The sequence below is a fragment of the Microdochium trichocladiopsis genome, assembly GCF_020744255.1.
Source record: "Microdochium trichocladiopsis strain MPI-CAGE-CH-0230 chromosome Unknown B0I36scaffold_3, whole genome shotgun sequence".
NCBI classification, from domain to species: domain Eukaryota; kingdom Fungi; phylum Ascomycota; class Sordariomycetes; order Xylariales; family Microdochiaceae; genus Microdochium; species Microdochium trichocladiopsis.
In genome coordinates this window covers 519,789-541,435 of record NW_025763546.1, presented here as the reverse complement: position 1 = coordinate 541,435, position 21,647 = coordinate 519,789, and the positions used below count along the sequence as shown (strand labels likewise).

The 21,647-nt window shown below is 56.8% G+C and overlaps 10 protein-coding genes across 10 annotated transcripts; 5 read left to right on the top strand and 5 right to left on the bottom strand.

The window, feature by feature from the left end:
- Positions 1-328: 328 nt before the first annotated feature.
- On the top strand, positions 329-2,617 carry B0I36DRAFT_360186 (XRCC4-like factor-domain-containing protein; the record flags this gene model as incomplete). Its single annotated transcript, XM_046158264.1, has 1 exon — positions 329-2,617. The coding sequence occupies one exon, from the start codon at positions 329-331 to the stop codon at positions 2,615-2,617; it is 2,289 nt and encodes a 762-aa protein (XP_046014790.1).
- A 341-nt stretch (positions 2,618-2,958) lies between these two features.
- On the top strand, positions 2,959-4,173 carry B0I36DRAFT_316768 (uncharacterized protein). Its single transcript, XM_046153078.1, has one exon. It carries the CDS (start codon positions 2,972-2,974, stop codon positions 3,683-3,685), a length of 714 nt encoding a protein of 237 aa, XP_046014789.1. The 5' UTR covers positions 2,959-2,971; the 3' UTR covers positions 3,686-4,173.
- On the top strand, positions 4,152-4,563 carry B0I36DRAFT_83195 (uncharacterized protein). The gene has a single exon (XM_046163418.1). The coding sequence runs from the start codon at positions 4,318-4,320 to the stop codon at positions 4,528-4,530; it is 213 nt and encodes a 70-aa protein (XP_046014788.1). The 5' UTR covers positions 4,152-4,317; the 3' UTR covers positions 4,531-4,563.
- Positions 4,564-6,092: 1,529 nt separating this feature from the next.
- B0I36DRAFT_346593 (uncharacterized protein) lies at positions 6,093-6,940 on the bottom strand (the record flags this gene model as incomplete). Its single annotated transcript, XM_046156477.1, has 2 exons — positions 6,093-6,735; positions 6,771-6,940. The coding sequence occupies 2 exons, from the start codon at positions 6,938-6,940 to the stop codon at positions 6,093-6,095; spliced, it is 813 nt and encodes a 270-aa protein (XP_046014787.1).
- Positions 6,941-7,765: 825 nt separating this feature from the next.
- B0I36DRAFT_83191 (uncharacterized protein) lies at positions 7,766-8,259 on the bottom strand. The gene has a single exon (XM_046163417.1). It carries the CDS (start codon positions 8,169-8,171, stop codon positions 7,902-7,904), a length of 270 nt encoding a protein of 89 aa, XP_046014786.1. The 5' UTR covers positions 8,172-8,259; the 3' UTR covers positions 7,766-7,901.
- Positions 8,260-9,741: 1,482 nt separating this feature from the next.
- On the top strand, positions 9,742-10,769 carry B0I36DRAFT_83183 (uncharacterized protein). Its single transcript, XM_046163416.1, has one exon. It carries the CDS (start codon positions 9,995-9,997, stop codon positions 10,628-10,630), a length of 636 nt encoding a protein of 211 aa, XP_046014785.1. The 5' UTR covers positions 9,742-9,994; the 3' UTR covers positions 10,631-10,769.
- On the bottom strand, positions 10,770-11,914 carry B0I36DRAFT_83182 (uncharacterized protein). Its single transcript, XM_046163415.1, has one exon. The coding sequence runs from the start codon at positions 11,764-11,766 to the stop codon at positions 10,909-10,911; it is 858 nt and encodes a 285-aa protein (XP_046014784.1). The 5' UTR covers positions 11,767-11,914; the 3' UTR covers positions 10,770-10,908.
- An 869-nt stretch (positions 11,915-12,783) lies between these two features.
- On the top strand, positions 12,784-13,502 carry B0I36DRAFT_83160 (uncharacterized protein). The gene has a single exon (XM_046163414.1). It carries the CDS (start codon positions 12,865-12,867, stop codon positions 13,351-13,353), a length of 489 nt encoding a protein of 162 aa, XP_046014783.1. The 5' UTR covers positions 12,784-12,864; the 3' UTR covers positions 13,354-13,502.
- A 1,844-nt stretch (positions 13,503-15,346) lies between these two features.
- B0I36DRAFT_316758 (mid region of cactin-domain-containing protein) lies at positions 15,347-17,292 on the bottom strand. Its single transcript, XM_046153077.1, has one exon. It carries the CDS (start codon positions 17,147-17,149, stop codon positions 15,479-15,481), a length of 1,671 nt encoding a protein of 556 aa, XP_046014782.1. The 5' UTR covers positions 17,150-17,292; the 3' UTR covers positions 15,347-15,478.
- A 651-nt stretch (positions 17,293-17,943) lies between these two features.
- B0I36DRAFT_238191 (kinesin motor domain-containing protein) lies at positions 17,944-21,259 on the bottom strand (the record flags this gene model as incomplete). The annotated part of the gene is made up of 3 exons (XM_046149587.1): positions 17,944-20,899; positions 20,970-21,089; positions 21,177-21,259. The coding sequence occupies 3 exons, from the start codon at positions 21,257-21,259 to the stop codon at positions 17,944-17,946; spliced, it is 3,159 nt and encodes a 1,052-aa protein (XP_046014781.1).
- Positions 21,260-21,647: the final 388 nt, after the last annotated feature.

The window sequence follows — 21,647 nt, the reverse complement described above, 5'->3', positions numbered from 1 at the left end:
ACCTTGATCAGCCTTGCTGAGGGGAGTGCGTGCACATTTCGCGGCGCCTGAGCTGATTGATCTGCAAGCTTGGTTTCGTGCAAGACTAAGGCCACGAGGCTTCATCGTGGTGTCTTCCCCTTCCTGTCTTCCCATTCGTTCCCCACGTCGCAGTAGGTAGTAGAGGGGGGAACCCGCAACTGCCGAGACGACGACGAACGGACGCCTGCCTGCCTACTCGTCCTCCTCCGCCAACGACGACGACGGGAAGAAAGTTTCTTGCTTTGTCAGTCTCCCCTCGTACCACAACTTGCTTAGATTACCCGCAGCTTGCGGGATTTTCAAAAGCATGGCCGCCGCGCAACGACACCAGCACAACCACCGAAGCGGCGGCATTCCACCACCACCACTGCCGCCGACGCCACGCTGGCGGCCCTTGCCGGCGTTCCCGGACCTCCCGCAGCTCTATGTCTCGCCCGTCTTTGGCAGCCCTGGCCAGCCCACCTCCGCCGCCACCTCCACTTCCTACTCGTCCGCGCCGCCGTCATCAGCAGCTGCCGCCTCGTATGCAGTCCACGTGACCGACCTGGCGAGCGTGTGGACAGAGGCCCTCGACAAAAAGGGCATCCTGAAGCGCAGCCTGACCGAGGACACGAGCATCGACCTGATCGACGCGGGGCCGGACCAGTGGGGTGTGTTCCTGTCCAAGCTCGCGGCCGCGTTTGACCCGGACAGCCCGGACCATGGGTCGACAGGGCTGACTCTGGAATCTTCTTCTTCCTCATCCTCCTCCTCCTCGGCCGATCCCGGCGGTCAAGGTCAGGGTGGTGGTGACCTGGTTCTCCGCATCACATGTGCCCTCCCCGAGCCGCTTGAGCCGCTGAAATGGCCGGTCTTGCTGAGGAAGTGCACGCCCGCGGCGGCCGCGGAGCGGCTGGTCGTGCCGCTGCTGCAGAGCCAGCGCGAGCTGTGCAGGGATGTGGACGACCTGGTCGCCCGGCTCGGGGAGAAGGACGCAGTCATCACGAGGCTCGTGGACAAGCTCGAGGCCATGGGCGCCGGGCTCGAGAATGTGTTCCACACGCTCCCGGCCAAGAGGAAGACCAGTCGGGCCGCGGCGGAGGACAAGGTCAAGGGTCTGAAAGTCTTTAGGGAGACGGAGTGGAGGGAAACGGGGAGGGAAACGGACACGGAGAGAGGTGACGGTGACGGTGCTGACAATGGCAGCGGCGAGGATGTTGTTGTTGCTCTCGTGAGGGATGCGTTTCATCGTATCGAGGGCGGGAGTGGACGGCTCGGTCACGGCCTTGGACTGCCGGATGATCTGAACGACTGGTGGACCAGACTGGGGCCCCAACCAGTCAATGCTGTGAAGCCGGAAGCAAACAAGACTTCTGATGCCGGGCAAGACCGTGAAGACAAAGATGCCCACTCAAAAACGACCGGCCTAAATGAGTCCTTCGCGACTGCAGATGACGATGACGACTTCCAGGTCCAGAACACGCCTCCCCACCTGCAGCCCGCACAGAAGAAGCGCGGCCGCGGCCGGACGGCCACAAATGCCATCAGCGAAGACGAGAACGATGACATCTCGATACCAGACAGCCATCCTGCGCCGGCGGCAGCCAAGTCAGCCAAGACATCACACGATCGCGCCGCCCATTCGGCCGGGCGATCATCCCGAACCATACCCATCCGTGACGATGACACGGCTTCAGAGTCTGATGTTCCCGCATCCAAGCCATCAACTGCCCCCCCAACCCGAAAGCCAAAGCTTGGGACCATTGGCGCGAGGAAAGGCAAGGCTGCTCAGCCGGCTAAGGAGAAATCGCCGTCGCCATCATCATCACAGCCGAGTGAGGATGATAGAAAGCCCCAACCGCCAAGAGGAGGTCCAGGAGCAGCAAAGAATGGTAACGACGGTCACAACGACGACGATACTGCGTCCGGATCGGATTCTGACGTGGCCATGCACGAGCCAAAGTCAAAAGCACAATCGCCATCATCGCCGAAACCTCAACAAGTAAAGAAGGGAGCACTAGGCAGGATCGGCGCCAAGGGTAAAGCTCCAGCTCCTCGATCTCGGTCTGCATCACCGGCACAACAGGATGGTCAAGGCAAGTCCCCAGACGATGACCCCCCAGCTGCCTCGACGAGGTCCCACGACGATCCGGCCACCACAGTCACCATGGGCGACGATTCAGACGGAACAGCATCTTCACGCGAGAGCAGTCCCGTGTCTACAAAGACACACAAACCCAAGGACGCGCCGGAGGCCAAACCACCACCGCCGCCGCCACGGCGTACGCTCGGAACCATTGGCAAGATCGGCGGGAAGAAGCAAGCATCCACCACCACCACTTCTGCTGCTGCTGGTGGAGCAACGAGCACAAACTCGGTATCGACGGAGCAGCACGACGATTTGAACAAGAAAAGGACTCGTCAAGACTCGACACCAGCGGGCACACCCGCCACCACGACCTCGGGAAGAGGAGGAGGAGGAGGAGCAGGGAAAGCTGCCCAGCCGCCAAGGGAAGACGAGGACGACGAGCAGCGTGCCGAGAGGAAGAGGGCCGAGCTGGCCAAGGAGCTGGAGCGGAAAGCCGCGGCGCCGGTCAAGAAGAAGAGGCGGTTCTGATCGCGCGCACGATGAGTGTGGTGGCAGCGAGGCATAAGGCACGAAGGAATGAGTTTGTCACGAGAGAGAGACTTCTTTTTCCAGAAAGGATAATATAAAGCAAGACAAACCTGTCTGCAAGCGTGTTGCTGATAGATTTGAAGTACGATGTATATAGCCGAGCAAGCGATCATTATTCAGATGTGTGTGTTTGTGTGTGTGTGTGTGTGTGAGAGAGAGAGAGAGAGAGAGAGAGAGAGAGCAAATTGATAATCTCAAGACCATCAGGGCCAGAAAATTCCAGGAACACAAACACGTCTACCATCTTGCAAGGACAGGTGAATTGGCAGCTCCCTCAACACACGAATAAGCTATATGAGCACCATTCTCCTGAACCTATTCTTCCGGTTTGAATTCGTGACAGTCACAAGAAAAATGATGGGAAGTACAAGAGCTGACGACGATGATGATGATGTCCACCTGGATTGCAAAGTCGCCCATTGGGAATCTTCCGCACACATGGTCCCTTTCCTTTCAAAGTCTCGGGGCTACAAGCTACCTGGCAACCTACCTAGTCTTTCGACCGAAGAGTGTCACGATAGTAGTCCGGACGCGGCCTCGGGAATCGTACGCACGGGATTTGGCATGGCGCTGGACGATAACCTGCGGACTGGCATGATCCATGTTTCTTACGCAAGCAGCACGGAGACAAGACCTGCCCCCTCAGCCTCTCTCCCTCTCTTCTGGAGCGTATGTGCTATTCACACATTTCATCGAAATCTTCCTCCATCCTCCATGATTCTCTCTCAATCTGCCTCAGCAGGCGCACACGAAGCTTCGGATGGACACCACCTCTTTCACTTCAACATGTCACCGCCTTTCTGGTCCCCAACCGAGGCAAACTTTTCACGTCACGTCACACCCGGCAGGTGCATCGAGAAGCACAGGTCGCAAAAAGCCCTAGTCCAGCCCTTCAGTCGCCAATTCCCAGTACACACGGTCAGGGCGGTGGTGCGGCGCTGCAGCAGTATCCCACGCGCGCATGCCAAGCGCGACCGACTCACTTTCAATCCAGTTCGACCGGTCTGAGAACCAACCATAGTAGGTGACAAGACGACGTGAGATCCTGTCTCCGATGTCTCGAGAACAATGGCTGCCAGCAACGCAACGCCTCTCGTAGGCGGGCTCCGATGGTGTGATCCACGGGGAGCGATGGAGACGCAGCCGCAGCCACAGCCGCACGCGCAAACGCCCCTATTATCTACGCCACGTTGCCGCCGTGTGAGCAATATGCCCAGGACTTTGCCTCCTTTCTGGCGGTGGGCAAGCTCTCGTCTCCAGTACAGTCACTCTTTCCCTCTCGAAGCGACTATGATCATGCTTCATGTCACACGGACGCAGAAGTGACGCCTTCCAAGGCAGAGAAGGAGGGGCCGTGTCCATATGTGTGGTGATGGAGATCTTGCATATCCTTACTTGACGAGAGCGATCAGTATGTACGTATGACAATGGAAAGGGGCGTGATGGGCCAGAGGGTGTTTGCGCGAGCCGGCGCCACGCCACTCACTGGTCTGGGATGCTAGCCGCGTGCTGCGTTCCCTTATCGTGACAACAACCCCTCTGATCGCACAGGCTTATCCCTGTTGATAAGAGGAGTGCAGCTGTTCCCTGTCTCTTGCCACCCTCTTCTCAACTTGGGGAGTAGATTTGAGCTCCTCGTGATGTTGTTTGCACGCTATTTTTCATCCTTCGTGTCGCCGTTGTGTACCTTGGCCATGGAGTGCAGGTGCAGGGAATGTCGGCCTGGGCGTCATGCCTCAATCACACAAGTACGGGGACATACTGCTTTGCCGGGCTCCCTTAGGGCGTCGCAGCCTGGTGCAGTGTGGTTGGTTACGGAAACAGCATCGCCCAGCTTACCAAAGACGGGATAGATCGAGGACCAGCATGTGGATTCCCCTGCTCTGCTGCAGGACATACCGACAAGGTTGCCACCAGCTCAAAGACAATCATGACCCAAGATTCCGGTCATTGGCTGGCAATCCAGGCGTGACCAGGGGAGCCGGTAAGGGTATCTGAATGGCGGAGTCCTGGCCCAGTCCGTTCTGATGGACAGGAGTGATTCCCCCGCCAGCTTACAGACATTGTCCTGCGCGGGTTCGGTATCGTTTCCGGACCCAACAGCATATCTCCTGTGAGGGGACCACGTTACTATGGCGAATTCGGCTGGCGATGAGATAGGAATGTGGACTCTATGTTTCTGCCGATGTGCTCCACAAGAGTCTTTCATAATGGCTTCTACATTTCAATCTGCATTATGGGTTGAAACCGAGTCTTTCCGTCGAAGTAACGGGGAGACGGACTAAATAACAGCCAGTTTCGAATGTGCAACCAATGACTCGAAAAGTGACTAATCCTAAATACCAGATCAGTTTGCAATATCCTATCTTCGCTGAGCTTCTAAGGCCCCGGGACGGAAATGAGCCAATACGATCCGTTATGTCTGGATGTTTGTTGCACGGAACGGCAGCGTTTTCGAAGTACTTGCGATCATTACGGTTGCTTGCCACTTCCGCTTGAGCAAGGATTATCTAGGTACTTTGATGAGCGCCAGGAACAACATGGGACGCGTTTGTATCAAAGCCTTGTGGGCTTTGTGAGGATACTCTCTCTGCGACTTGGCGGAAACGTCTTTAGGTGTGGCAGATCTGTCGCCAATCTTGTCAAGAGTCCAGTATGGCCGGAGCGACGAAAATTGGGGCGTTGAATGGGGATAGGTCGTACTGCACATACGGTGGCCGTTTGTATTCCTCCCCATACCGGTGACCACAGATCTGCGACCACCAGGGGGGGCGAAGCACTGCAGGGGATCCTCGCTCGAAGGCTGTTGCTGAGTGGAGGGAATGTTGGTCTTCAAAAGTTCCTTTTTCTCTGACCTTGTGAATATACTCCTGGCAATTCCAGGATGGCTGCATCTGCCATGTCGACATCTTCACTGCGGGGCCATCGTGGAATGACAGATCTGCTTGCAGCATGGACCCAGGGTTGCAATGCTGATTTGGGAGTGACAGAGCCAATCGGGAGGTCGTCACGATCTTCTTTGCAGGGTCCAAGTCATACTCTAGATATTGCTAGGAGGCGTGAAAGAATCGAGGATACTTTTTACCCATGTCACGCTCCATGGCAGGAAATAGGAAGAGGCAGGCCTTGTGCGATGTGGGCGCTCGATCGGGACAAAGACCCTGTCGGGCGTCTTGAAACACTCGAGTCTCGATTTATGGACAGCTCTTCGGCAAAGAATGTGACGTTGTATGTGATTAGAATGTACGCTTCGCCTGTGGTAGGGTGCCACAAACAGACTTGCTGGGAATATCTAAAGGTTCCCAGGCGGAAGAGCTTGCAAGCATAATACATTGGCCATCTCTGCTTGAGGCTCGGGGAATGACTGACTTTTGTGAAGCGCACTTCAAAGTCGCAATGTTTGTTAGCATACACTTCAATGATTTGACTTTGTGCAGACGCCGGTGCCAGTGTTGAATGGACGCAGACTGAAGATGCGCGGGAAGTTGGTCATTGACTGTCTGAGTGTACCGCACGGGGGCAGCCAAGAGCCTGGATCAGGGTGGGAGACGTGCAAGATGGTCGGGAATAATCCGGTTGGCGTTTTGCGTACGCCATTGACCAATCGAGGCCCTAGCCCAGGGACTTGATGCAATCGCACGACCAGAGCATCCTCGATGGTGATGTGATTGCACACGTACTGTAGCTGTGCGCCCCTGCGGAGAAGCCGGTTGGGAGTGTGGAGTGTGAGTCTTGAGACTTGGACGTGTGCGTGGACGTGGACGTCATTTCCATGAGGCAGCAGCAGGTTGGGATGAAGAAAGGCACATCCACAGCCACGAGATCTGCAGCAGTCGGGGGGAGGGCGGACCCTGGAGAGTCGGAAGACGGTGCAGCAAGTGCGTGCGGCAGACCCTGGTATAGCGAGCGTGGCACGGTAGGATCGAGGGCTGGTGGGAAGGGCAGGGATGCTGGAGATTGCCGTCGGAGTGCTTGAGAGGGCGGGGGGGTCTTGTCTGGGGGTGGTGATGTTGATGTTGGTGGTGCGGCCAAAGTTCTTTGCAGACGTGGGTTGACACCTGAGGTTGAGGGGTTGAGGTAGGAGGGTACGTACCGTGGCCGTGCCTGCCTCGTGTTCGGGGCTGCCAAGGTGGTGACTTGGATGGCCTCAAAGTGCTGCTCCTGCCTTGCAGGGTCTCGATGAGGGATGCTAGCGATGCTAGGGATGCTCGATCCCTCGAGCACAAACGCTGCGCATCCATCGACCAACACCCACCACCCCATCGCCCACCCTAGTCCGCCCCCCGGTCTGGAGCCGCTCGGCCTGCCTCTCCGACTTTGCAATCTCAGATGTCGGCCGCAAGGGCCTGCCCGCACCCCGGTCTCTCGGCAGCCGGGGGCCATGAGCCATCACTGGACTGGACTGGACTGGGCTGGGGACGTTCTCTCCGGACCTCTTGTCCCCGCTCACGCGAGAGCCACGCCATTTCGCCCCGATGCAGAACATTTCCCAGCTTGCTTGTGTGTGGCAGCCCGTCCAAGAAAGCAAGCGTCCATGGTCTGGGATGCGCACCTCCTAGTCATGGTTCCTCCTTCTAGAAACGCCTTCAACGGTAGGGGGACAAACCAGTCTCGAACATCCAGTCGCCCCTGCAATTGCAACACCAGCGGTCAAGAGTCTGAACATTCCCAGCAAAAGCGGCCAGTCAACAAGTCTCAGGGGTCTCGCCTTCATCTACTCAATCACGGCTCGTCATATTCCCTGCGCTGCAAGCGCACACAGCACACCCGGTGTGCCTGCCCGGCCAGCTTCATATGCGTCGACCACCTGAACAGCGAGCGCGATTCCAGTGGACTGACGTGGAAGCCTGCAAGTCCCTGCTCTCTTTTTGACCTGTCCAGAATGCAAAGAGACTCCTGCATTTCTCTTCTCACTGCTCGATGGACCAGTTCTGCGTCTAAGCATGCTTGAGTAACCATGCACAATGCAAATCGCCCATAATCGCCCAAGAATGATCAACTATACTCCTCGTTCATGCCGGAGGATCTTACGGGAACCCGCATGAGTTACTCAGCACGTGATCGCGTATGAACCGCCAACAGTGCTTCCGAATCATAGGCCACAGACTCGTACACGCGCACGACCGGGGCCTCAGCCTCGTGGCACGAGAAAAGGTGCGGCTAGCTGTCAAGGCGATAAGCATGCCTGTCTGGGCGCGTCAGGCGTCAAGCACAGACTGTGACACTACAGCATCGACACACACTGTAGCATCGAGATCAAAACGAGAAATAGTTGCGAACAGGGGTATGGCTCGCCTTGGGTCTTGGGCGCGGTCAATGACGATAGGAGATGGGGGGTCAGAGCCCCAGGCGGCGGCATGGTTGAGGGGGAGCTGGTCTGGTCTGGGATCAAGGATATTGGACTTGGTCTATTCTTCACTCGAGATAGCTCTGTGCTCTTGAGTCGTTGTTGTTGTGGATGAATGGCAGACCCAGGGCGAGTGCTGGCAGACATGCATTTATCCTCGCCGATGCAGAGAGGCAACCTGCAGCGACATTGCCAACACGGGACGAGATCGGGCGGGCCATCTCACTACTGATGTGACGGCAGACTTGGGAGACCCGCAGGCAGGCTGCACCAACAAGCCCATACCACCACACACCCTTGCCTGTGGTTGCAGGGCAGGCGTTTATACGTGGTATGTACACGACGTCAACCACAGTACTGAGTTCTGACTGGCTGACGTTGGCAGGTCTAGCGCGCTACCGGTTGTTTGGTACCCAATCACAGGCGTCTCTGCGCCCTGCCTGTCGATCTGATTGGTCTGCCCACAAGGATGAGGCTGGTAGCCAAAAGTGGGACCCTTGACGGGCCTCCCCGCGCCGCTCCATCTCGCCCTTCGCCCTCGACAAAGACCTTTGGGCCGAGACATTGACAGGAGGGCCTGCCCCCCATCCATGGCCGCACATAAGAACCATAATTAAACAACAGCAAGCCTGTGTTGACTGCAGACCGGCTGATTGGAGTTGACCTGTCCCTCTCCTGGAGCATCCGCCATGCTGCTGCCACGCGATTCGTCCTGGCGTCGTGGGATACCCTGGGTTCGGCAGGAACTTCATGCACAGCCCTTTCGCATTGGCTGCCTGCCCCAGTCACACCTCCATTTCGGTCCGCCTTGACTGATCTCGCACCAACTGGGCTGTCGCGTCTGGCCCGGCGCCGCGTTGGGAGCCCGGCCCGCTCGGTGGCCATGTCACTGCTGCAGGCGGGCCATGCTGGAGAAATCACCGCACGTGGTTCGCCTGGCAAGACATCCTTTCGCATCCCGTATAGATCTCGCTCGCTCGATGAGGGGGGAAGAGGGAGGACTGGCCCAAGAATATCTTCCGGATATCAGTAATCATGTTGACAACCTGCCTAGTCTGCCTTCATTCATCTTCCCACGCCCCCCATTCCATACAGGGGTCCATCAACAGCCCGACCAGGATCGCCGATAGACATATTTATCACGCAAGAGGGGAGAACGCCAACGACAGCACAGTCACAATCGGACTGTTAATTCACATGCCCTTTCTCCACCTTGTCCAACTCAGCGCTCGGCCGAGTGGTCCTCATTGCTGGCGCTGTGCGCCCCCTTCCCTGTAATAATAGCCCGTGCTTGGTGGAAGGAGAATTGTTGGTTGGCGACTGCTGCTCTCGTTGCATACCGCCACGCAGGGAAAGGAGAGAGCTGCGCAGATGGCAGGTCTGAGGGCAGGAGAGGAGGCATGCACGGGTCTTTTTGCCGACTCTGAAATGGCTGCGATCACGACAGGCAAGGGCAGCAGCCATGCAAGATCAAAGTGGTCAGGAAATGTGTGAGGGCGTCACCAGACAAGCTTAGATGATGATGATGGGCGGAGTAACGTGCGTGAGCATGGGCTCGATTGGAATCTATCATACGCGCAAATGACAACAACACTGTGCAACCAACACCTCCACCACCACAGGACGACATTACGAGAGATCCAGACCTGTCAAAGAAAGAAAGAAAAACTAAAAGAGACAGGGAATGTGTTCACACACACACAAGATCCCAAGCTTTTGTCAATGGAGAAGATGAAACATGACGAGGCGCCCACAGCCTCTCCTTGAGGGTTTTCCCACTCTGTACCACCATTAAGAAAGTACATTTGAAAGTGGCGGTGACACGACCAACGAACGAAAGCTGTGGCCCATACCAGATGGCGCCGGGGGGTTGCAATCCGTGCCGACCACCGCAGATGTCAACGGCCAGCAGGGGTCCGGTCCTGGGCTGAAGGAGCGCGGCCTTTCCGCGCCTTGGTTGGCCGAGCCCTATGAGGTCGGAGTTGCGGACCCACGTGTCTGCAAAGGGACGGTGCGCAGGCCAGGCCAAATCACCGCCGTTCCTCACTTCACCTCACCACCGACACCGTGCCCAGAGCTACCTCATCTGGGGTATGGGAGCTGTGCCTTGGCTCGATAGAGCTTTCAAGTGTAATGTCGTGGCCTTTTGTTGGTCGCGACGCTGTGGTTGCAGGCAGCCAGCGGTCGAGCGTTCGCGTTTGGGTTTCGCCAGCTTTCAGAGCCATGCACGCGGCAAGCTGAACCCGCTTAGCCATGGTAGGGCATGGGGCCACTCTGATCGTGCCAGTACATGGGCCCATTGTCTTGCTGTGCAAGATCCGCGCCTGGCATCGGATGGATGCCTCCCATCACCGGGAGTGAGTACGTGGAGCTGGGCGAGTCGTGGGCAGAGAGCTCATCGTAGCCTTGGTGCTGGAGCTCGTAGGGGTAGCCCTGGCTCATTGGAAGGCTGTATCCTGTACCAGGGTATGATGAGCTGCGTTGGTGGTACGGGTGGTGCGCATCCAGATCGGCAAAGCTGTGGTGGTACTGAGACAGGCTGTAGTCCTGGCCGAGGCGGCCCTGCCGTGCCTTCTTGCTCGCCAGCCGGCTCCTGCCAGCGTTGAGCCCTCCTTTGCGCCCTGCAGCTGAACGATTGGCCACCTTTGTCTTGGGTCGAGTCGGGCGCGGGGACTTCGGGTTGCCATTTGCATCCAACTTGCGGTATCTCGTGGTGCTCAGGAACCGTTCGATATCCACTGCCCACGGCTCCAGGCACCACTCAGAGATCATCTTCTTGTTCGTACGATCCGACGGCATGGCCGGGCGGCTGTGACGAACGAAAGCCTGCCACGCGCGCTGTTAGAAATCACTTGTAACGTCGAAACGCCAGACATCGCGAGGGCTAGGTACTCACGTGATTCATACTGAGGTTGTGGCGAACACTGTTTGTCCAGCCCTTGGTCTCTTTGTTTTCTGGGTCCAACCCAGGCTTGTTCGTGTGGTCTCTGAACCACTGATAGATGTCCTTCAGCGCCATGGCGTGCCTGTCAGAGCCCATGAGAGCCAGGCGAAGGAGCTTGGCGTAACATGCATTGCCGTCAATCTCTTCTCCATTTAAGCTGTTCCAGTCCTCGGTATCTTCGTCATCTTCGTCATTCCCAAAGCCTTGGTTCATGTGGCGGATTGTGTTGGTCTGAGATTGCAGGGTCGAGGTTGCTGACGATCGAGATTCGTGCGTTCCCTCTGCACCTTGTGTAGACATGTACAGTTGCATGTCGTAAGAGGGAATTTGCGGCTGACCCGCAGGCCACGACTGAGGTAGGCAATCAGCCTCGTGGTGTGTGCTTGACCAACAGCTCTGTGGGCTTGGGACAGACGAAGACTCTGGCGATGCCGCGGGTGTAAGCCAGGCGTGGGCGGGCGCTGGCGAGCCCTGGTACGAGAACGAGTCACCATCCGAGACCATAGACTCTGGTCTTGACTGAGCCTCGCCGGCCGGCCCGGAGGCAGATTGCGAGGTCATGTACTGCTGCGATCCGGAGGGAAGGGAGCGCGGTGGCTCTAAATGAGGCGGGTTGACTGCATTGAGGCGGTGAACCGCCATCGGAGGACCTGCCATATCGAGATGTGCGAAGCACTCCTCAAACTGTTCGGCCGGGTAGAGCACAGGTGCTTTCGAGATTGTGGCAGGAGAAGTTGAGGTCTGGTCCTCAGTGTTGTTTTGAATGGCCTGACCTTGATAGTGGTAGTAGAGCTGCATGGTGAAGATCAAGACACTCGATCGCGACGGGGGTTCAGGGGCTGATATAAGGGTGCGTTCTGTGGTGTGTGACGTTCAAGATGGCTCGTGAACTGCCAAAAGAGTATTTTTGGGAAACCGCGTGGCTGTCAGGTCTGGCTGAGGAGTAATGCTCAGGTCACTCAAGCAACGCGTGACTGGTATCAGCTAGCGGCGGGAGGGCCAGAGCGGTCCAGATTCGGATCTCTAGGAGGCCCGGTGGCAAGTCTGTGCATGTGCCAGTATGTAGGGAACGCTCTGTTGTTTGCGTTCTCGGTTCTATAGATGGAACCAGGACAGTGGTGGGGACGATGCCGTGTTTGTTGTGCGGCCGCTGAGGAACCAGTGTATGAGACGACGGCGAGCTCGGAGGACTAGTATATGAAGTGTTTGCGAAACAAAGTGGAGCTCAGATGTCGAAACGGCAGGAGCAAGCCCAGACGAGACGACTTTGTCCGTTGTGAGGATGGAATGGCTGACGAGGATGAGGAGGGTGAGGAAGAGGAGCATTAGAGATTGTTTTCATGAACGTCAAGTGGGTGGAAGCAGCGATCAAATATCCCGTCGAGCACGTGGCGGCGCACCTCCATGGCAAGGCAACCTTGCGGCTCTGGGCCATGTCAGTGTCGTCGGTTGGCTCGACCGGCCTTGTAGATTGTACATGACGAGAGGCCGGCCCGAGAATGAGACGGCGTGTTAGCCGCAGGGATCCAGGCTGGCGCAGGCGGCACACAGGCCATGTTGGCCCCAACGGTCTGGGGTTCATCGCAGGCATGCCTGAGGCTCGTGGTCATGCCCTCCACGAGGCGTGTATCAGGGTGGACGACAACTGCACGTCGATGGCCCCGGCTCGTCTGGATCTCAGAAAGATCCGTGGTGACATATGCCGGATATGGCGTGTACCAGTCACGATGCTGAAGCCGGGACCCCTGTGTCCACCCCTGCCAACACGATCAGAGGAGATGGCCCCTGGCAGGCCAGGGTGCAGGAGATAGGTACTGCACCTCCACACAGACGACAAGGCATGTAGACTTGCAGCATCACTCTGCCTGCGGGGGCTCTGGCGCTACTGCACGTTCCATGGCTGTCTGCTGTTGGCCCGGGTGTTGGAGGTGGCACTTGGGGGTCCTTTTCTGGTCTCCCAACCCAGAGAATGGCATCTCTAGGGCTGTCTCCACCACCTTCATTCACGATCTGCTCTGGATGGGCAGGGGTTTGACGGCCTGCAAGGGATCTCGCCCACACCAAGCACATCCCTGCTTATGCGGGAGATGCTCGCCTTGCTCGTCCCATAGGTATTTCCGCTGTGTCATGAAGCGCGTGCCGGTGGTCATGGCAGGGCTGCACACTGGGCTTGATGCTTCTCATCTGCTCATCGTCTGTGCGACCCCGGACATGGGTGGTGGCGGGCGTTCTGGTCCCCCAGCCCCAAGCTACAAGGCAGTGCTCCAGAGACGAGACGGTCCCCCCGGCAGATGGTGTAACTGTCCCAGCCCTTTGTGTTCTGCGCTCACACCACCCCATCTACTCTTCCCCTCGCGCTTTCGCTCCCTCTGCCTGCATCTCTGAGGTGGTGGCCATGGTTGGTCAGAGTGCCCGCCCAGACCCGTCTGAGGACATTGTTGCGAGAAAGCGATCCTCACCTGTTCGGACGCCACGATAGCTCTAGCCCCCATCAACTCCCAAACGCCTGCAGGCCTCGTGCTCTTGCCGCCGGAGCGCGCCTCGGGAGCCAATCTCCTGACGCACGGCGTCAACATGTCTCCTCTGTTGGTCCACCTGTGGGCCGCCCTTGCAGGCCTGGCAGTGCTGCTCCGGCGGAATCGGTGGGTGGGCTGTGTGAGTCGGTTGTCCCCAGGTGAGGCCGTCAGATGTCCACTACTGTGATGTCTCCAATGGGGCTTCTCATGGATGTTACAGAGAGCGGGCAGCAGCGAGATTCGCGAGTGGCTAATTCTGAGATCACCGCGCTTGAAATGCCTCGGATAGGCACCCGCGCGGAAAACGCGGAATGCCTAGTTGGTTGGTCGCTTGGTGGCGAGCTCCCCAGCGATCTCGGGAGCATAGCGTCGTGATGATTTTTCAGATCCGCACGCCGCGTATGCTCAATGCCTTCCTCCCGTTGGGGGGAAGGAATTGGCCGTTGGGCGTATGACTGGCATGCCGATCGCGCAACATGTTGTATCACACGACAATCATTTCCTGGGCTGCTGTCAATCTGTTGTAATCGTGGAATGAGATCGTCGTCGTTGCTCCTACAAGCGGCGTGCATGCTCTGGCCGCTCGACCCGTGATATGACACCCCGTTGAGGGAGGGCCGGCTGGACGGAAACGGACTGACAGATGCGACAGACCTCGTGGCAAGGCTACACAGAACGAGCTGCCGCTAATTCTCATTCCATGAGCGGCCACAGGCCGGCAGTGTGACCAAGGATTGTGGTATTCTGCGGCTTGTCCACCGCGGCAGAATGACTCGTCCATACACGCAGTCGACTTGAACAATTACCGCATGGACTGGTCAGATGCATCAGGGGGGGAGACGTCCATACTGCTTTAGCGAGCAGTGATGCTATTGAATGGCTTCTCTTGTCTTCAGTAGGTGCCCCTGGATTGGCCCGATTAGGCCCGTACAGGTGTAAAAAGTTTCTATGTCCTTTGAGTTAGTGTCGACGGCACCCGGAGACCCCGGCACCAGAGCACCTCAGCAGTTCCCCCATTCAACTCCCGATGTGAGGGGCAGCTCCTGGTCGTGTGCCGGTCAACAGCTTTGAGATCATCATCTTCGAAGCAAGGGAATCGGCCGGTTTCAAAATAGTACAGCAAAGGCCCCCAGACGTGGCACGAAATTAGGGGGATTGATGGGGCAGGACGTCCACGCGACTACCTGCGACAGGGGTCGATTGCAATAACATGAAGCGGACTGGCTGGGACGTGCTCGTATCTTATTGATCCATGCGTGACAGATTTAGATCGTGGAGGGCAGCCCAGCGAGGGCTGTATGCTAGCTATGCATTAGTGACTTGTCTTCCTGATGGCCGTTCTGGTCCTCGATCGCCGTCCAAGACCAGTCTCTATAGGCCATTTCTCTGATGGGCAACCGGTTTTCTGATCATCGAAGTCCTCAGGCAGACAGGGTTGTTCAAATGTCACGGAAAGTGACCCTCACAAAGCCTGCAACACACTTTGTGTGACTGCCAGAGGTGGCAAGTTGTCGCTTCACGAGCAGTCTTTGTCTTTTTGATGGACTGCCTGGAGTCATTGTCGACGCGGCCGCGTATATTGCATGGAACCCGTTCGCTTGTGCAACACCTGGGATATGGCGCAGGGTAATGTCCGTGGGCATGTGAGGCTGCGACCTCTCCAGCTGCACCCTTTTCTTACAGTCGGGCTATGACTACTCCACGACGTGCATGGGCCGTTCCCTCCAGGACGAGTGCCGAGAGGAAGAGGGTCCTCTCACTTCCGATAGTAGATCTGGTTTCTCCGTGTTAGCACCAAGAACCTTGCAAGTCAGTGTCGGGGGTGGGGACCAGGCGTGATGTCCACTCACCTTCTTGAACTGAAAATGCAGTTGCAGAATACCCTGTAAACCAACACAATTAGCCGATGCTAAGAATGAACATGCTGCCTGCAGCGCGCCAAAGAGTACATCATGCAAGGATCAGAGCAGGAAGAGCCGATCACCTAGCGAGCCTCAGCCACAGAATTGCCTGCATGGCATGAGGTCGGCAGTGATGAACCAGTGCAAAGAGGGGGGGAGGCCTGGCCAGAGCTCACATCGTGGTGACATGCTGCATCTGGCCACGCGATGCTCAAGCAAGGGAGAGGCTGTGCAGCGACCAGAATAGAGCCCGCGCACCACAAACTGCATAAGAGCACGTACCTTGTCGAAGCTGGACCGGAAACCCCGTTCCCTCTTTGCACTATAGTCCCACTCCTTGTCGACGATTCGAAACGCAATGTCTTCGTAGGGTGGGCCGGCGATGAAGCGGAGAAGACAAGTATCTTCCTCGCCAGCTGGAGCGAATGACTCACCCCGGCGACGGCCGTGCTCGCGGATGATCTTGAAGGTGGGAGCCTTTGTCTTGTCGATTAGGTCAGGGTAGAAGATGTTGAACTTGTAGCCTTGCACGACTTTGGGCGGCGGGTTGTCGTGGTCATAGTGGGTCTGGTTGTACTTGTTCCATTCGTAACCCATCTGCACGCGATTGAAGTATCGGGGCTTCCTGGGGCGATACTTGTTCGCCCATACCGGCTTCGAGCCGGTCGCGACCGACTCTTCTGCTGTAAAGATCTCTTCGTTCTCGCTAATACCTCGAGCCATCTCTCTCTCGTACAAGGCCTTGGTCGCCGAGGAGAAGTCCTCATCTGCGGTGGCAGCAAACCGTGCCGTTCCAGGAGCGGGAGAGCTTGCGCTCTGAGCAGCCGCAAGAGCCATCTTGGCCTGCAACGACGATGTTGTTGAAGACCCAGATGCGGCCGGGCTGACTCTTGAAACATTCGACAGTGATGTGCTTGCGGACGCAACCATCCCAGAAGCAGCGCCACCGCCAGCTGGGGTATCTGCACTGGACATCTGCTCGGCCAAACCGGGGTCCCGCTCGAGCAACTGTTTCGTCCTGGCCTCTTTGATTGTCGCGCAAATCCTCTCCAGCTTCGCCTTTGCCTTGTAGATTGACAAACTCTTCAGCAGCTGCTCCCAGTAGTCTGTGTCCAATACCTCGTCTGATCGCAGCTTGGCCTGGATCTGCCCTTCCAACTTCTCGAGCTGTTCCAGAGTCTTGGGTCCCAAGATCTTGTCCACATCTGCCGAGACCGAACTGACCACCCGCTCCTCGCGTCCGAGGGGTTTCAGGGTGCGTCTCCTGTCCGCACAGATAATCTTGAGCGCAGACCAGTATTCGGCATTCCTCGAGCTCGTCTCGAGGGTGTGATACGAAGCAATCTCAGACTCCAGCTCCTCGAGCTCGGCCTCGCGCAGCTTCTGGATGACCGCGCTCGGGGACGGCACGTCGATCTCGATGTCCTGGTCCTCGTCGTCGAAGACATCGCGATTGGTGTCAATATATCGCAGGTTGAAGGCCAGCAGGTCTATGGGCTTCGCGCGGCCCTCGCGCACGCGGATGTCGGCCTTCTTCTTGGACTGCTTGAGGACAAACTTGTCTTCGTCGGCGACGTACTGCCGCGACTGCTCATCCTGGCTGAGGTAGCTGCCCACGGCCGCCGCGCGGCCGGGCAGTGGCTTGTTCTGCGCCGGCCGTGGCGGCTTGCTGATTCTCGACGAGTTGTCGCGACGCGGAGATGTGATGTCTCGTCGGGTCGGTGACCTCCGGCCGTTGATCATGGCTTGCCGGCCTGGATCCATGATTGGCGGTACCCTATGCTTGCGAATAAATCGGTATGGTCTAGCAGAGGACTGAGCGTGAAGACTTAGGCGGCCAAGAGTCGCTTGCTTTCGTGTTTGTCGTTTGAGCTGGCGTCGATAAGCGTCGATTGTGCTGGTGGAACTGGATTCAGCCTGCGTCACGGACCCGCGACCCCCAGACATTGGATGGAGATCCACTAAAAAGTTGCAGACTGCTGACGTAACACTTCCTGTGCAGTGGCAGCGTTAACGACTCCACCCGTTCGTCTCCCAGGTCAGGTGTATGATAGACCAACCAAAGTCGCGCGCGCATAGTAGATTAGTATGAGCAAAACACTAAGATGCTGGTTCGCGAGGGAGCCGTGAAAAGAGACATCAGTATAACAAGTAGGACTAGTGGGAAGATTCCCAAGGATTCATGTTAAAATGCGATCCGCAGCCTAATACCGTGCCTACGAGTGTTTTGTAAAGAAAACAAAAATAAATGACACAAATCATGACAAAAGACATACACTTATGTGACTGCAGCAGAACGCAGCACTACATTATACCCAGCACGTGCAGTTTTGGTCCTGGCAAGCTAGGTCATTTAAAGGATGAGACAGTTATATACAGGATAACTCCTTTCATTGTAAGTACGAGGAATAAAAGCAGGCATTCTAGTGCGAGAACGCTATACAATAAGAGACTACCCTAGGTCGACGCCAACAACTCCATCATTAATGTGCAAGTCGACCTGCTTGCAAGCACAATATTTACATGGGTCGAGCATCTTGAACACTTGGTCCTAGACTTCACCGCCAAACAATGTTGCCACGGCCATCGCCACGGCGGGCTGCACCTCCCATCGCCGCTCCACCAATAGTGATGCGACGAGTCGTACGTCCAGCTTCAGCAGCATCGCTGTGCTCGCCGGGGCTTCCAATGGCGCCACGAACGCTGCCACCAAAGTTCATGCGCCTAGCTTGACCAGGGGTGAATGATTTGGCTTCCCGGACACTCAGATCAGACGGTGAGCAGCTGATCGGAGGACTCCGACGCCGCTCTGCACTGCCTCGACGAAGGCGAGAAATGCCGTTTGCGCTGGAAGAGAGAGGACCGGAATGGTTGTGGTTCTGTCTATGCGTCGAGCCACCGATCGAGCTGATCGAGGATACGCGGCGATTGCTGGAGCCTGCCGGGACCGTGAACGTAGCAGATGACAGCCGGTCTCTTCGCTTGCTGGCATGAAGGGCAGAGCGTAGCTTGGACGGATCGATCATGCTCGAAGACTCCGAGTCGGATGAAGGAGGCTGGTTTTCATCTACTGTCGACATCGAGGCAATCGCAAAACCGGAAGGAACGGGCAAACTTGAAGAAGGCGATACAGATGGTCGTGGGCTTAGAGAGGCGATTCGCGTTCTTGGCGATCTGATGTTAGCAGCCTTCGCCAAGTCCAAAGACCGCAGCGGACTCGGTCGCTCGTCGGGCTCCGTCGAGTTCATGATGATAGAGGAGTTTCCTGCGTTCGGCGAGCCGATGCCCATAGACGGCCGGGACTTCGACAGGAAGCCCGCTTGGAAGCGATTTGGCTTCGCCGCAGGGAGCGATGTAGCTTCTGGGATGACCAGGGATGGACTTGATTCGTCCATAGAGTCGTTCTCAAGGTACGCCGGCGCAGCAGGGGCGGCCAGAAGAGTTCTCTCGGGTGAGCTCTGTTCAGGCGTGGATTCGTACTTTCGAGGTGTGAGAGCAAAGTCCGCTAATGTCCCTGACTCGCCATCATCGTCGCGCCACCGAACTGCACGCTTGGATGGGGACTTCTTCTTGACCGGCGTGAAGCTCACGCTTTTGCGCGCACTGCCTGCCTTGCGGCGCCGCGGTGACCCCTTCATTGGCGATGCGTATTCCGTCGTTTCGTCTTCTGCAACGGCCGCCAGTCTGGGGTTTTGCACAGCCCGGGACAGCAATTCGCGGGGCGCCGTGGACGACCTCCTTCGTTTCGGTAATCCTCGTTTCGCCGGGGCAAAGGTCTCGACAGGCGGAATGGTGCTATCCGGCTTGACAACGTGGCCCGCGGCGGTGAAGCCGGTGTCAAGAAGCTTGTTTATAATGCCCTTGGCATGGGCAACCGCTTCGTCCTCATTCATGGACGAGGTGTCTGAAAGCGCAGTCAAAATCTCAAACTGGGCAGTCAAGAGTACCTGCAGTGTTCCCGCATCCCCAGTCTTGTCTTGCTGGAGGACTTCTCTGTAGGCCTCCCTTGTGAACTTCGATTTCAAAAGCTCAGCTTCAAGCTCTAATCTCTCAATTTCGCCGAATTCACCTGCACCTGCTGGCAGCTGGTTGATGCTGTGTTGTAAGGCCACGTCAATAGCGCGTTCCCAATGTGTCTTGTCCAGCTTCTGGTGCAAGTGATAACGACTGTTCTCAAGCTCAAGCATGATCCCGTGCGCAGTTTTCCGCAACGCGGACAGATTGGCTGGCATCGCGTTCTCATCGCCCCTGGTGTCACAGATGGTGTCGAACGCGGCGATCCAGGATGAGAGTAAGCCGATGCGGCGCTCGATACCACGGAGCTTCTTCATGTGTGCGACCTTCTCTTGGCGCTCGGATGAGGAGTTATCGTATGCGGCACGAATTCTCTGGACGCCTTCGCGCACACAACCATCGGCCTTTTCTGCCTGCTTCCGGAACTTGGCGAAGAATATCTTCTCCGCGTCCTTTTGCTGCGCCTTGAGCTCGTTGATGAGAGCCATCTGCTCGTCAATCTTGACCAAGAAATCCTTGACGTGACGGTTCACGTTGAAGACATTGCGGGTGACCTTGGTCTGGATGTTTTTGGCGCGATTGGCATAGCGAAGGGTGTTCTGGGTTTCGTCGAAGTGGACGCTCGAGGGGCTGACACAAACAATCATGACCGTCTTGCAGTTGCCGCCAAGAGAGAATTTGAGCAGGCGGGTGAGCTTGCTGTTACGGTATGGAATGTGGTTCTTCTTGCGCGGGTCGCAGAGCGCATTGATGCAGCTACCAAGGGCAAGAAGAGACTTGTTGATGTTTGCACCCTCAAGAAGCCGCTCGCCGCGGTTCTTGGTAGCACTCGCACGCTCGCTTCCTGCAAGATCGATAATGCTCAGAGTGGCCATGGTGTAGGGCTCGTTGACAGGGGCGTTGCGGTCTTTCTGCGCAATGTTGATCTGGATGACGGCGTGTGATCGGGACGATGTGGCGTTGGCCTCTGTGGGCGAAACTGTTCGGTACTCGTTGCCCTGAACAATCATGTCCATAACCTCCTGGACGTCCTTGGGCTTGTGACTTGTGAGACCGGCCACAGTGACGGCCTGATTCGAATCCTCGCGGAGCATGAGACCCTGCTTGCTGCCACCAGGGACAAGCAAATCGCGAATTGTCTCATTGTAGATCTCCAGGTATGACAGAGACACTTCGGTGTGCTTCTCATCGCTGCGGTCTGCAATCTTCTCGAATAATTCTTGCATCGTTAGAAATATGATGCCGGGCATTTGGGCGGTGCCCGTGATGGTGTGCGTCTTTCCACATCCTGTCGCGCCGTAGGCGAAGACAGTGGCATTGTATCCGTCAAGGACGCTGTCGAGGAGTGTTTTCGTAGTGGCTTCGTACACCTCTGATTGTGTCGTGTTGTCGTCGAAGACGCGATCAAAAGCGAAGACCTGATCCTTGACTTTCTTTCCCTGTGGTACTACTGAGCGCGAGAATTTCTGTACCGGGTTATCCTCTGGCGGATCAAATACCCTGTGGAATATGTGTGAGCTTCATCCATGATGGTGTCGCCTACATTTCTCGCCATGGTTTGTATACGTACAGGCACCTCTCGTCGACAACTTTGATCACAGAGCGAATGCCGCTGCTTTTCAGCTTGGGCTGAGGGGCGCCGGCAAGAGAGCCGTCGCCGAGAAAGAGTGTGCTGTCATCTATCCGTTGTCTATTTGGCGTGATGGGCTGTCAGCTCTCTACTCTGGTCGTCCCACACCCTCAGCTAGCAATCACGATCGGGCTTGGGACAACTCACATCTGGGCAGCTTCTCTGATGGTGAAGGGCCGGACGCGGACGACGACAGAGATAGACGAGGCCCCTGGATCAGCAGAGGCCATGATGGATATATCGGAAGTCGATTTCTGTTCTGTTTCCCGGCTATAAGGGGCGCTTGCGCAAGAGTGGGAGGCAATGTATCGTTGTGAAAGAATGGCGTTTTGAAAGTAAACAGTTCAATGTTTACGTTGCAGGGTGGGCGTTGCAAAGGGATATCGTCATTGGTGAAGGCAACGCAAAAAGGACAAAGTTGTTGCCGTGGAACAACTGGCAATGCGATCAAGGCGCAGCTGTCGCAGTCGAGAGGGCGCGCAGGTAGTCGTTGGGCGATGTCGCTGTTGTCGTGTATGCGAGATGGGAATGAAGTAATCGAGGGTCTCGGGCAGATAGCGTGCCTGATAACGGTCGTGAATGTTGACTTGATGCAGGTGGGTCGGGAAGCTTGGTCGT